General features: G+C 44.7%; 1 protein-coding gene across 1 annotated transcript in view; it reads left to right on the forward strand.

The window, feature by feature from the left end:
* Positions 1-13,517, forward strand: part of LOC143277159 (protein disulfide-isomerase A6-like) — a 28,524-nt gene that overhangs the window by 7,483 nt on the left and 7,524 nt on the right. Inside the window, exons 3-9 of the mRNA XM_076581923.1 lie at positions 1,185-1,242; positions 3,392-3,518; positions 4,710-4,813; positions 7,340-7,561; positions 7,923-8,063; positions 10,876-11,033; positions 13,429-13,501. Coding sequence (XP_076438038.1) covers positions 1,185-1,242; positions 3,392-3,518; positions 4,710-4,813; positions 7,340-7,561; positions 7,923-8,063; positions 10,876-11,033; positions 13,429-13,501 — 883 coding nt within the window. The remainder of the gene's footprint in view (positions 1-1,184; positions 1,243-3,391; positions 3,519-4,709; positions 4,814-7,339; positions 7,562-7,922; positions 8,064-10,875; positions 11,034-13,428; positions 13,502-13,517) is intronic.

Below are 13,517 nucleotides of genomic sequence, written 5' to 3' on the forward strand. Positions count from 1 at the left end.
CAACAATGATGATAAATAAGCAAATAAATGTAAAACATGAAGACACACATTCACACATACACCCACACATGCATAACAGATATGCACCAAACATGCAGTTTCACAGACATGAAAGCACAGTCAAATACATATAAACGTACATGAGCTCCAACACACACACACACACACACACACACACCACACGAAGGGGGTTCAGGCACTTGCAGGTCTGCACATTTGCTGACCTGGGAGATGGGGAAAATCTCCACTGTGTAACTACCATGTACCATGGCTGGGAATCGAACCTGGGACCCTCAGATTGAAAGTCCATCATTTTAACCACTCGGCTGTTGCAGCCGTTGACATTCACTGGTATACACCTCTCCATGTAGGCAGGCATACTCCCATTTCAGGAGGGAAAGCACTTAACAGTGATCATGGTGTAACTGATTTTGCTGAACAAAGTAGACGGGCGCAATAGCCAAGTGGTTAAAGTGTTGGACTTTCAATCTGAGGGTCCCAGGTTCGAATCACGGTGATGGCGCCTGGTGGGTTAAGGGTGGAGATTTTTACGATCTCCCAGGTCAACATAAGTGCAGACCTGCCAGTGCCTGAACCCCCTTCGTGTGTATACGCAAGCAGAAGATCAAATACGCACGTTAAAGATCCTGTAATCCATGTCAGCGTTCGGTGGGTTATGGAAACAAGAACATACCCAGCATGCATACACCCAAAAGCGGAGTATGGCTGCCTACATGGCGGGGTTAAAACCGGTCATACACGTAAAATCCCACTCGTGTACATACGAGTGAACGTGGGAGTTGCAGCCCACGAACGACGAAGAAGAAGAAGAAGAAGCTGAACAAAGAAATGCAATGCCTAGAGGAAAAATTCCAGATAAATTCAAGGGGTTAACTCACTCAGTACGGCCAGTCCTCTCTTCTCCTCTACACAGACCCCTCGGATGTCCAGTGGGTGTCTGAATGACCCAACCTTTAGCTTCCGTCGTCAGAGTTGTGGTATTCTTTGTCAACATTCACCTCTTCAGTATAAGAGCCTTCCGCTTGCAATATTTTGATGATGGTAATTGGGGTGAAACGCTGTTAATGTCGTCTCTTTCGCCGTTCGTATGGAGAGAGTTAACATGATTAACAAAGGGTTGATGTGATGATTGACAAGCAAGTGCTGGCGTGTAATTGTTCCAGGTGTGCTCACTGCCAAGCACTGGCTCCAGAATGGAAACGTGTCGCCAGGACGCTGAAGGTACACATTGTATGTTTGTCTGTATGGAGGATTTTTTGTGTCAAAAGATTTTATATGGTGGTGACATTTATGTGTATATTTTCATGCAAACTCTCCCTGTTTTTTTTTTTTTGGGGGGGGGGTCTTTGTTATATGCATTTGGTAGTTACAATTCCTGTATATCAGAGTGGCTTTTACATGTGTGACCGTTTTTACCCAGCCATATAGGCAACCATACTCCCTTTTTCATGGGTGTGCATGCTGCGTATGTTCTTGTTTCCACAACCCACCAAATGCTGACATGATTATGAGGAGAGCAGCCCACATTTCACACAGAGAAATGTGTTGTGACAAGTGATACATACTACACTAAACTACACTACACTACACTACACTACACTACACTACACTACTACAATACAATGTGGAGCGATGGCCTAGAGGTAACGCGTCCTCCAAGGAAGCGAGAGAATCTGGGCATCCTGGTTCGAATCACGGCTCAGCCGCCAATATTTTCTCCCCCTCCACTAGACCTTGAGTGGTGGTCTGGACGCTAGTCATTTGGATGAGACAATAAAGAACCCACGGCAACAAAACGGCTGTTCCTGGCAAAATTCTGTAAAAAAATAAAATTAAAAAAAATCCACTTCGATAGGAAGAACAAATAAAAGTGCACGCAGGAAAAAAAATCAAAAAAATGGGTGGCACTGTAGTATACCGACGCGCTCTCCCTTGGGAGAGCAGCCCGAATTTCACACAGAGAAATCTGTTATGATGAAAAGAAATACAAATACAATACAATACATTATTTTCCTGTCAAAGTTGAACATTTTTATTCAATAAAGGCCATGAAGGGGATCAGTGAACACAAATTGTTACATTCCAGAACAATGTGGAACAGAAAACATTTAACTACAATTCTAGCAATGCACATGCACACACAAAAAGCACAATTAATCACATATCAAACTGTGGATTTTGAATGCCTTATACAAGTATATAGCGAACTGTTTTACAATGGTTTCCTTTGTTGATGACATTAGCAAGGAAATTCAAAACAGAGATGGATGTCTATGATATTTTTGTGGAATTAACTGTAGCCTAAGGTCATTTAAGGCAGGGCAACGTAACACGAAGTGAAGTTCATTTTCTTCAGCGCATCTGCACAAGGGACAATACAATACAATGCAATACAATACAATGCAATACAATACAATACAATACATTATTTTCCTGTCAAAGTTAGGAGAAAGGGTGTGAGTGGGATTCAAACTCCGACCTCATGGACACTGTATTGGCAGTGAGTGTCTTAACCATTCTGCCACCTTCCTGTCAACTGAAGCGAGAGATTGAAAGTGGAAGTGAAAGTGTGGATGTGGACAGGGTGTGGTGGGGGTGACAGCCATCAGTGTTGGAAGTGAAAGTGTCGATGTGGAAGTGAAAGTGTTGATGTGGAAGTGAAAGTGTTGATGTGGACAGGGTGTGGTGGGGGTGACAGCCATCAGTGTTGGAAGTGAAAGTGGTGAAGTGAAAGTGTTGATGTGGACAGGGTGTGGTGGGGGTGACAACCGTCAGTGTTGGAAGTGAAAGTGTTGATGTGGAAGTGAAAGTGTTGGTGGTGAAGTGAAAGTGTTGATGTGGAAGTGAAAGTGTTGGTGGTGAAGTGAAAGTGTTGATGTGGAAGTGAAAGTGTTGGTGGTGAAGTGAAAGTGTGGGTGTGGAAGTGAAAGTGTTGGTGGTGAAGTGAAAGTGTTGATGTGGAAGTGAAAGTGTTGATGTGGGCAAGGACTGAGCAGGGTAGCAGCCATCAATGTGGAAGTGAAAGTAGAAGTGTTGATGTGGAAGTGAAAGTTAGAGTGGTGAAGTGAAAGTGTTGATGTGGGCAGGGACTGGGCAGGGTGACAGCCATCAATGTGGAAGTGAAAGTGAAAGTAGAAGTGTTGATGTGGAAGTGAAAGTTAGAGTGTTGAAGTGAAAGTGTTGATGTGGGCAGGGACTGGTGAGGGTGGCGGCCATCAAAGTGAAAGTGAAAGTAGAAGTGTTGAAGTGTAAGTGTTAAAGTGAAAGTGTTGATGTGGGCAGGGACTGGTGAGGGTGGCAGCCATCAAAGTGAAAGTGAAAGTAGAAGTGTTGAAGTGTAGAGTTAAAGTGAAAGTGTTGATGTGGGCAGGGACTGGTGAGGGTGGCGGCCATCAATGTGGAAGAGCAGAAGGGAATTGGCGGACAGTACAGCATTCCTGGTGTTCCCAACATAAAGCTGTTTGGAGTGGACAAATCCAAGCCTGTTGATTATGAAGGTATGTACGGAGGAGGAGTTTTGTTTAATGTCCCGTCACACACATCGGTGACTGAAGACATTAAAGGTACACTGGTCTGTGTAGTAGAAGTTTTCAGTGTTAAACTTTCCATTTTAAGTAATAATAATAATACTAATAATAATAATGGTATTTATATAGCACTGAATCTTGTGCCGAGACAAATCAAAGCGCTTTCACACCAGTCATTCACACGCATGCATAACTCTAAAACTGAAGAAACTAAAGACAAGGAAGAGGCAGGCAAGGGAGGCTATTTTGGGAAGAGGTGGGTTTTAAGGCCAGACTTGAAAGAGCTGAGAGTGGAGACTTGACGAAGCGAAAGAGGAAGTTCATTCCAATCGCAAGGTTAAGTGATAATGGATGGGGAAAAGGGGAGGGGGGGAGGCGGGTAGGGGGTCTGTGGGATGGGGGAAGAACAGTGTGTGTGGAGGGGGGATAGGGCGAGACAGAATTGTGTGTGCGTTCGTTCGTTCGTTCTTTAGTTTAACGTCTTTTCACTGTAAGTGATATTAGACGAGGGAAGGAAAAAAATCGAGTGGGAGAAGGGGGGGGGGGGGGGGGGGCGGAATTACTGTGTACGCATACGAGTAAGTGAAAGTGTGTGTGTGTGAAAATTATTGATTTAAGTTTTGTTTAAAAAATAAACAAAAAATCATAACAATATAACATATTTCTAATGAAAAACTAACAACTATAACACCGAACCAACTGGACTGTTTAACAAGGAGTTGAAAAAGTCATACATTAGCAATGGACTGTTAAAGATCGTCAACACTGATGTACACTTCTTGTGTGTGTGTGTGTGTGTGTGCATGCATGCTTGTACGCGTGCTTGTGTGTGTGTGTACATGGGGGATTATATGCATGAATGCTCATGTTTGTATGTAGGAGAAGGGTGCATTTATCTCTGTGTGGGTGTGGATGTGGAATGTGTTCTTGCATACATAAAAACATGTGTGGTCTTGCTTGTAAGAGAGGGACAGAGACTTTGTGCGTGTGTGAGTGTGCACACACATGCATGTGTGTTTGGTGTGTGTGTTGTTTGCATGCGCAATCTCGATTTTGTGTGTGTGTGTGTGTACTTTTACAACCCACGTTGGGGGAGAGCAAACACACACACACACACACACACACACACACACACACACACACACACTGATTCTGTTGCAGGACAGCGCACATCCAAAGACATTGTGGAGTACTGCATGAACTACATCAAGGAGATGGTCGACAATCGTCTGTACGGCAAACGGAAGAAAGCTACCAAGAGTAAGGTAATTACATCAGTGTATTGTCTAGCAGGCAGATAAGCCTGCGTACTCATCCGTCGGTCTGATGGGAGACTCCGTCACCATTGTCTAGCAGCTAGTTCATGTGCCTGAGTGTTTGTCCTCCTCATAATCCTTCCTCCCCCACCGCCACACCCAACCTTTTTGTTTCGTTTTATCGGTGTCTTTTCACTTACACAACATTCACTTTGTATCTTCCGTCATCCATGCATCTTTCATTTTCTCCCCCCCCCCCACACCCCCCATCCCTCCTGTATTTGTAGCTGGCTTCATCTCTATCACTATGTATGATCTGATCAGCTTTCATTAAAACAGCATCTTTTGTTTTCCACGGCCAGTGAATCCAGCAGACATGGTTGAGGTGATGGAAATGTGTTTTGATTCAAAAGAGAAACAGTTCATTTCCACAGCCAGTGAACCCAGCGGACATGATCAGCGTGACTAAATGAACTTCTGTTCAAACAGAAACAGTTCATTCTGAACCCATCAGACGTGATCAACATGACAAAATGAACTTCTGTTCAAACAGAAACAGTTCATTTCCACAGCCAGTGAAACCAGCGGACATGATCAACGTGACTAAATGAACTTCTGTTCAATCAGAAACAGTTCATTTCCACAGCCAGTGAAACCAGGGGACATGTTCTAGGCCCCCTGGTTAAAAGAGAAACATTTCGTTTCCACAGCCAGTGAACCCAGGGGACATGTTCTAGGCCCCCTGGTTAAAAGAGAAACATTTCGTTTCCACAGCCAGTGAACCCAGCGGACATGTTCTAGGCCCCCTGGTTAAAAGAGAAACATTTCCTTTCCACAGCCAGTGAACCCAGCGGACATGTTCTAGGCCCCCAGGTTAAAAGAGAAACATTTCGTTTCCACAGCCAGTGAACCCAGCAAACATGTTCTAGGCCCCTTGGTTAAAGAGAAACATTTCGTTTCCACAGCCAATGAACCCAGTGGACATGTTCTAGGCCACTTGGTTAAAAGAGAAACATTTCATTTCCACAGCCAGTGAACCCAGTGAACATGTTCTAGGCCACTTGGTTAAAAGAGAAACATTTCCTTTCCACAGCCAGTGAACCCAGGGGACATGTTCTAGGTCCCCTGGTTAAAAGAGAAACATTTCATTTCCACAGCTAATGAACCCAGGGGACATGTTCTAGGCCCCCTGGTTAAAAGAGAAACATTTCGTTTCCACAGCCAGTGAACCCAGCGGACATGTTCTAGGCCCCCTGGTTAAAAGAGAAACATTTCGTTTCCACAGCCAGTGAACCCAGCGGACATGTTCTAGGCCCCCTGGTTAAAAGAGAAACATTTCATTCCCACAGCCAATGAAACCAGCGTGTTCTAGGTCCTCTGGTTAAAAGAGAAACATCTCGTTTCCACAGCCAGTGAACCCAGTGTGTTCTAGGTCCCCTGGTTAAAAGAGAAACATTTCGTTTCCACAGCCAGTGAACCCAGGGGACATGTTCTAGGCCCCCTGGTTAAAAGAGAAACATCTCGTTTCCACAGCCAGTGAACCCAGTGTGTTCTAGGTCCCCTGATTAAAAGAGAAACATTTCGTTTCCACAGCCAGTGAACCCAGCGGACATGTTCTAGGCCCCTTGGTTAAAAGAGAAACATTTCATTCCCACAGCCAACGAACTCAGCGGACATGTTCTAGGCCCCTTGGTTAAAAGAGAAACATTTCGTTTCCACAGCCAGTGAACCCAGGGGACATGTTCTAGGCCCCCTGGTTAAAAGAAACATTTCGTTTCCACAGCCAGTGAACCCAGTGGACATGTTCTAGGCCCCCTGGTTAAAAGAGAAGCAGTTCATTCCCACAGCCAGTGAACCCAGTGTGTTCTAGGTCCCCTGGTTAAAAGAGAAACATTTCGTTTCCACAGCCATTGACCAGCAGACATGTTCTCGGCCCCCTGGTTAAAAGAGAAACATTTCATTCCCACAGCCAGTGAACCCAGCGGACATGTTCTAGGCCCCTTGGTTAAAAGAGAAACATTTCGTTTCCACAGCCAATGAACCCAGGGGACATGTTCTAGGCCCCCTGGTTAAAAGAGAAACATTTCGTTTCCACAGCCAGTGAACCCAGCGGACATGTTCTAGGCCCCCTGGTTAAAAGAGAAGCAGTTCATTCCCACAGCCAGTGAACCCAGTGTGTTCTAGGTCCCCTGGTTAAAAGAGAAACATTTCGTTTCCACAGCCATTGACCAGCAGACATGTTCTCGGCCCCCTGGTTAAAAGAGAAACATTTCGTTTCCACAGCCAGTGAACCCAGCGGACATGTTCTAGGCCCCTTGGTTAAAAGAGAAACATTTCGTTTCCACAGCCAATGAACCCAGGGGACATGTTCTAGGCCCCCTGGTTAAAAGAGAAACATTTCGTTTCCACAGCCAGTGAACCCAGAGGACATGTTCTAGGCCCCCTGGTTAAAAGAGAAACATCTCGTTTCCACAGCCAGTGAACCCAGTGTGTTCTAGGTCCCCTGGTTAAAAGAGAAACATTTCGTTTCCACAGCCAGTGAACCCAGCGGACATGGTTGAGGTGACGGACAGCACCTTTGAGAAGGAGGTTCTGAAACACAAGGGCATGGTGATGGTGGAGTTCTACGCCCCCTGGTGCCAGCACTGCCAGAACCTGGCTCCGCACTGGAAGCAGGCGGCCTCTGACCTCAAGGGCAAGGTCAAACTGTGCGCCATTGACGCCACCAAGAACACCGTCACTGCTGGGAAATACGGGGTGAGTGGTGATGTGTGTGCACTGGTGGGAGCGTCGCTGTATTGTTTGGATTTCTGTATTGGCATTTTGGCTTTTTTTGTGTGTGCTGTATTTTACTATATTTCAGTATAAAGACATTTACTTTGGTTCAATGGCCCCAAGAAATTAGCAACAAGCTTCTTTTTTTCTTTTTTGAATACTTAGTAAAATCGTTTTTGCTTGAACATCAGAGCCATGAGGAAAAGTCTACACGACTGTACTGGCACAGCACTGTTCAAGTTGGTGGGGTACATGTGCACTGTTTCAGGGGTACATGTGCACTGTTTCAGGGGTACATGTGCACTGTTTCAAGTACAGGGGTACATGTGCACTACTGTTTCAGGTGGAGGGGTACCCAGCCATCAAGTCTTTCGTGTCGGGCGTACAGGGAGAGGATTACGGAGGGGGCCACACATCAGCGGACATCGTGGAATGGGCGCTGGAGAAGTCTGGAGCCAACCTGGCTCCTCCTGAGCTTCTGGAGGTGAGATCGTTACTTCCAACCCCCCTCCCCACACACACCCCCTTCCCACTCCCCACAGGGGCAACAGTGCATGCACATGTGTATCCATAATGTGTTCGTTCTTTAGTTTAACGTCTTTTCACTGTAAGTGATATTAGACGAGGGAAGGAAAAAAATCGAATGGGAGGAGGGGTGGGTGGGGGGGGGGTGGGGGTGGAATTACTGTGTACGCATACGAGTAAGTGAAAGTGTGTGTGTGTGAAAATTATTGATTTAAGTTTTGTTTAAAAAATAAACAAAAAATCATAACAATATAACATATTTCTAATGAAAAACTAACAACTATAACAGCGAACCAGCTGGACTATTTAACAAGGAGTTGAAAAAGTCCTACATTAGCAATGGACTGCTGAAGATCGTCAACACTGAAAATGATTTCAGTTCAGGGATTTGAGACTTTAACATATCGCAAGTTGGTATATGATCAGCTGTTATGTGAGTACCACAAAAAAGCTACATCAAAATGAATTAAACACAGTAGCAAATTATATGAGCGAGAATGGTCTGCAAATACCAACTGAAAAAACACGCTTGATGCTTTTTAATAATGGATCAAGTCCAGCAACATTGCCTTCCTTTAACTCTGTCCATACGAACGGCGAAAGAGACGACGTTAACAGCATTTCACCCCAATTACCACCATCAAAATATTACAAGCGGAAGGCTCTTACACTGAAGAGGTGAATGTTGACAAAGAATACCACAATTCTGACGACGGAAGCTAAAGGTTGGGTCATTCAGACACCCACTGGACATCCGAAGGGTCTGTGTAGAGAAGAGAGGACTGGCCGTACTGAGTGAGTTAAGATTTACGATAACACCCTGGAATATAAAAAAGTAGTTAAATTCCTTGGAGTACACCTTACATCAAAATTAACTTGGAACCATAATGTGTGTGTGTGTGTGAGAGAGAGAGAGAGTTGGACAAGTGGTGTCATGATGCCTGTTTGCAGTGAGTGTGTGAAATGATTTTTTTTGTTTTCAGGATTTTTTTTTTTTTTTTTGTGGTCACCTACAGTGACGGGCGCAATAGCCGAGTGGTTAAAGCGTTGGACTGTCAATCTCAGGGTCCCGGGTTTGAATCACGGTGACAGCGCCTGGTGGGTAAAGGGTGGAGACTTTTACAATCTCCCAGGTCAACATATGTGCAGACCTGCTAGTGCCTGAACCCCCTTCGTGTGTATATGCAAGCAGAAGATCAAATACGCACGTTAATAATCCTGTAATCCATGTCAGCGTTCGGTGGGTTATGGAAACAAGAACATACCCAGCATGCACACCCCCGAAAACGGAATATGGCTGCCTACATGGCGGGGTAAAAACGGTCATACACATCCGAGTGAACGCAGAAGAAGAAGGTCACCTACAGTCTATGAGTTTTGTACATGTACTACAGCGCTTTGAGCTCTACTTAAGAAAATGTGCTGGAACGAGTGTTCTTTACTGTATGTTTTTGAAAATATATTGTTATTATTGATGTCATTATTATTATCATTACCGTCATTATTAATATTGATAATAATACCATTATCATTAGTTTCAGTTTCAGTAGCTCAAGGAGGCGTCACTGCGTTCGGACAAATCCATATACGCTACACCACATCTGCCAAGCAGATGCCTGACCAGCAGCGTAACCCAACACGTTTAGTCAGGCCTTGAGAGAAAAAAAGAAAAAAGAAAAAAAAGAGTAAATAAATAATAGATAAATACATAAAAAAAAGAACTACTACTACTAATAATAATATGTATAAGGTGCAAAAACTTGATGAAGTCAACTATAAGCGTACAGAAAAAAAAAAAAAAAAAAAAAAGGAAAAAAAAAAGAGTAAAAATATAAATAATAGATAAATACATAAAAAAAAGAACTACTACTACTAATAATATGTATAAGGTGCAAAAAGTTGATGAAGTCAACTATAAGCGTACAGAAAAAAAAAGAAGAAAAAAAAGGAATAAAAAACGAAACAGAGCACCTGGTCGTTGGGATGACATTGTCTTCTTCATCTTCTTTATTTATGGGCTTTGACTCACAGATTCACTCGTAGGCGTGGGTGGGGGGCATGGGTCGGGGGGAGGGTTTGGATGAAATGATAAAGGTCATGTGTGCAGCATAGGTTAAGATGATGATGATGATGATGATGATGATGATGACGCTGACAGCAACAACAGTGGTGATGATGATGACAACGATTATGATGATGATGATGAAGACACTGACAACAACAGTGATGATGACACTGACAACGATTATGATGATGATGATGAAGACACTGACAACAACAGTGATGATGACACTGACAACGATTATGATAATGGTTATGATGATGATGACACTGACAGCAACAACAGCAATGATGATAATGATGATGGTGACGCTGGCAACAACAACAACGATGATGATAATGATAATGGTGATGCTGACAACAACAATGATGATGATGACACTGATAACAATGATGATGGTGACAATGATGATGGTGATGATGACAGTGAGGATGATGACGATGACAATAATGATTATGATGATGATGATGACACTGCCAACAACAAGAGCAATGATGATGATGATGATGATGACGATGATGAGACTGACAACAACAACAACAACAACGATGATGACACTGATAACAATGATGATGGTGACAATGACGATGGTGATGATGACAATGACGATGATGACGATGACAATGATGATGATGATGACACTGCCACTACAACAACAACGATGGTGATGCTGACAACAACGATGACGATGATGACGATGATCCCCCAGATAACGAGCGACGCAGTGCTGAAGGAGAACTGCGCGGAGCACCAGCTGTGCATCATCTCCATCCTGCCCCAGATCTACGACTGTCAGTCCAAGTGTCGCAACACCTACCTGGCCACCCTCAAACGTCTGGGTGACAAGTACAAGAAGTACCAGTGGGGGTGAGCTCTGTTCCCCGTACTTTTCTTTTTTTATTTAGTTTTTTCAACCTGATCTTTTTTTCCAGTCTTCTTCTTCTTCTTCGTTCGTGGGCTGCAACTCCCACGTTCACTCATATGCACACGAGTGGGCTTTTACGTGTATGACCGTTTTTACCCCGCCATATAGGCAGCCATACTCCGCTTTCGGAGGTGTGCATGATGGGAATGTTCTTGTTTCCATAACCCACCGAGCGCTGACATGGATTACAGGATCTTTAACGTGCGTATTTGATCTTATGCTTGCGTATACACACGAAGGGGGTTCAGGCACTAGCAGGTCTGCACATATGTTGACCTGGGAGATCAGATTGAAAGTCCAACGCTTTAACCACTCGGCTATTGCACCTGTCGTTTTTTTTTTGTTTTTTGTTGTTGTTTTTTTCCCAATCTGATTATCCTACGTTCAAATCCCAGACACAGTGTCTGGTGGTTTAAGGGTGGAGATCTCTCCATCAAAACAACTATCCAGCTATTCTCAAACGACTGATTCAAAGATTTAGAGAAATTTAATACTTTTGCCCCTTTTGGGACCAATATCAGTGGGGGTAAGCTCTGTCACAACACATACCCGGCCACCCTAAAACGTCTGGGTGACAGAGTACAAGAAGTATCAGTGGGGGTAAGAAAAAGGAAATATCAGGCTGGTTGAGCTCTGTCGCAACACATACCCGGCCACCCTCAATCGTCTGGGTGACAAGTACAAGAAGTATCAGGGTGGTTGAGCTCTGTCACAACACATTCCTGGCCACCCTCAAATGTCTGGGTGACAAGTACAAGAAGTATCAGGGTGGTTGAGCTCTGTCGCAACACATACCTGGCCACCCTCAAACGTCTGGGTGACAAGTACAAGAAGTATCAGGGTGGTTGAGCTCTGTCACAACACATTCCTGGCTACCCTCAAATGTCTGGGTGACAAGTACAAGAAGTATCACGGGGGGTAAGCTCTGTCACAACACACCTCACCACCTTCAAACGTCTGGATGACAAGTACAAGAAATATCAGGGGGGGTAAGCTCTGTCACAACACATACCCGGCCACCCTCAAACATCTGGGTGACAAGTACAAGAAGTCACTCAGTCTGGCTCCGCGACTAAGCTATTATTGTCGTTAGTAGGGGGCTTAGTAGGTTGTGTCCTAAATACGTTGAATCAGAACAGGCACCACCGAACACCACCGAAGTGACTCAGCAGCAGTGCAGGGTCTCCTCTGGTGTGTGGCCTCCTGCTGACCTAACATCGATGGTTCTCTGCGGACTGCCGACGATGGAACTGTGACAGACGAACCCTGGTGTGGTCGTGTATGGGGGAATCTAAATGAGCGGTGTGGGAGTAATGCCACTGAAATGGTGCAGATGAAAAAAAAAAAAAAAAAAAAAGTACAAGAAGTATTGGGGGGTGGGCGGGGCTCTGTCACAACACATACCTGGCCACCTTAAAACGTCTGGGTGACAAGAACTATCAGGGGGGGTAAGAAAAAAGAAGTATCAGGGGAGGTAAGCTGGGGAGAATTGATGGGTGCAGTGGCCGAATGGTCAGCGTGCTGGATTCTTACTCAAGTCTCCTGAGTTCGATCCCTTGTTTCAGCACACCTGGTGGAGATTTTTCCCTTCTCCCAGGTCAGCATAAATGTGCAGACCTGCTAGTGCCTGAACTCCCTTCATGTGTTTTAGGGTGGAGTGATGGCCTAGAGATAACGCGTCCGCCTAGGAAACGAGAGAATCTGAGCGCGCTGGTTCGAATCACGGCTCAGCCGCCGATATTTTCTCCCCCTCCACTAGACTTTGAGTGGTGGTCTGGACGCTAGTCATTCGGATGAGACGATAAACCGAGGTCCCGTGTGCAGCATGCACTTAGTGCACGTAAAAGAACCCACGGTAACAAAAGGGTTGTTTCTGGCAAAATTCAGTAGAAAAATCCACTTCGATTGGAAAAACAAATAAAACTGCACGCAGGAAAAAAAAAAAATGGGTGGCGCTGTAGTGTTGTGACGCACTCTCCCTGGGGAGAGCAGCCCGAATTTCACACAGAGAGATCTGTTTTGATAAAAAGAGAAATACAAATACAAATACAAATGTATATACACACGGAGAATATGAAATGTACATATCAAAGGTCCTGTAATCCGAGTATGACCGTAAAAGGCGATGGGACCTTTAACCTTTAACCTAAGAGAGTTGTGTCATGGTGATGACAGGTGGCTGTGGGCGGAAGCCGGAGTTCAACCAGCATAACCTTTAACCTTTAACCTAAGAGAGTTGTGTCATGGTGATGACAGGTGGCTGTGGGCGGAGGCCGGAGTTCAACCAGCATAACCTTTAACCTTTAACCCAAGAGAGTTGTGTCATGGTGATGACAGGTGGCTGTGGGCGGAGGCCGGAGTTCAACCAGCATTGGAAGAGTCCATTGAAGTGGGGGGATTCGGCTATCCTGTGAGTGGTGTGTGCG

The sequence above is a fragment of the Babylonia areolata genome, chromosome 33 (genome assembly GCF_041734735.1).
Source record: "Babylonia areolata isolate BAREFJ2019XMU chromosome 33, ASM4173473v1, whole genome shotgun sequence".
Taxonomy (NCBI): domain Eukaryota; kingdom Metazoa; phylum Mollusca; class Gastropoda; order Neogastropoda; family Buccinidae; genus Babylonia; species Babylonia areolata.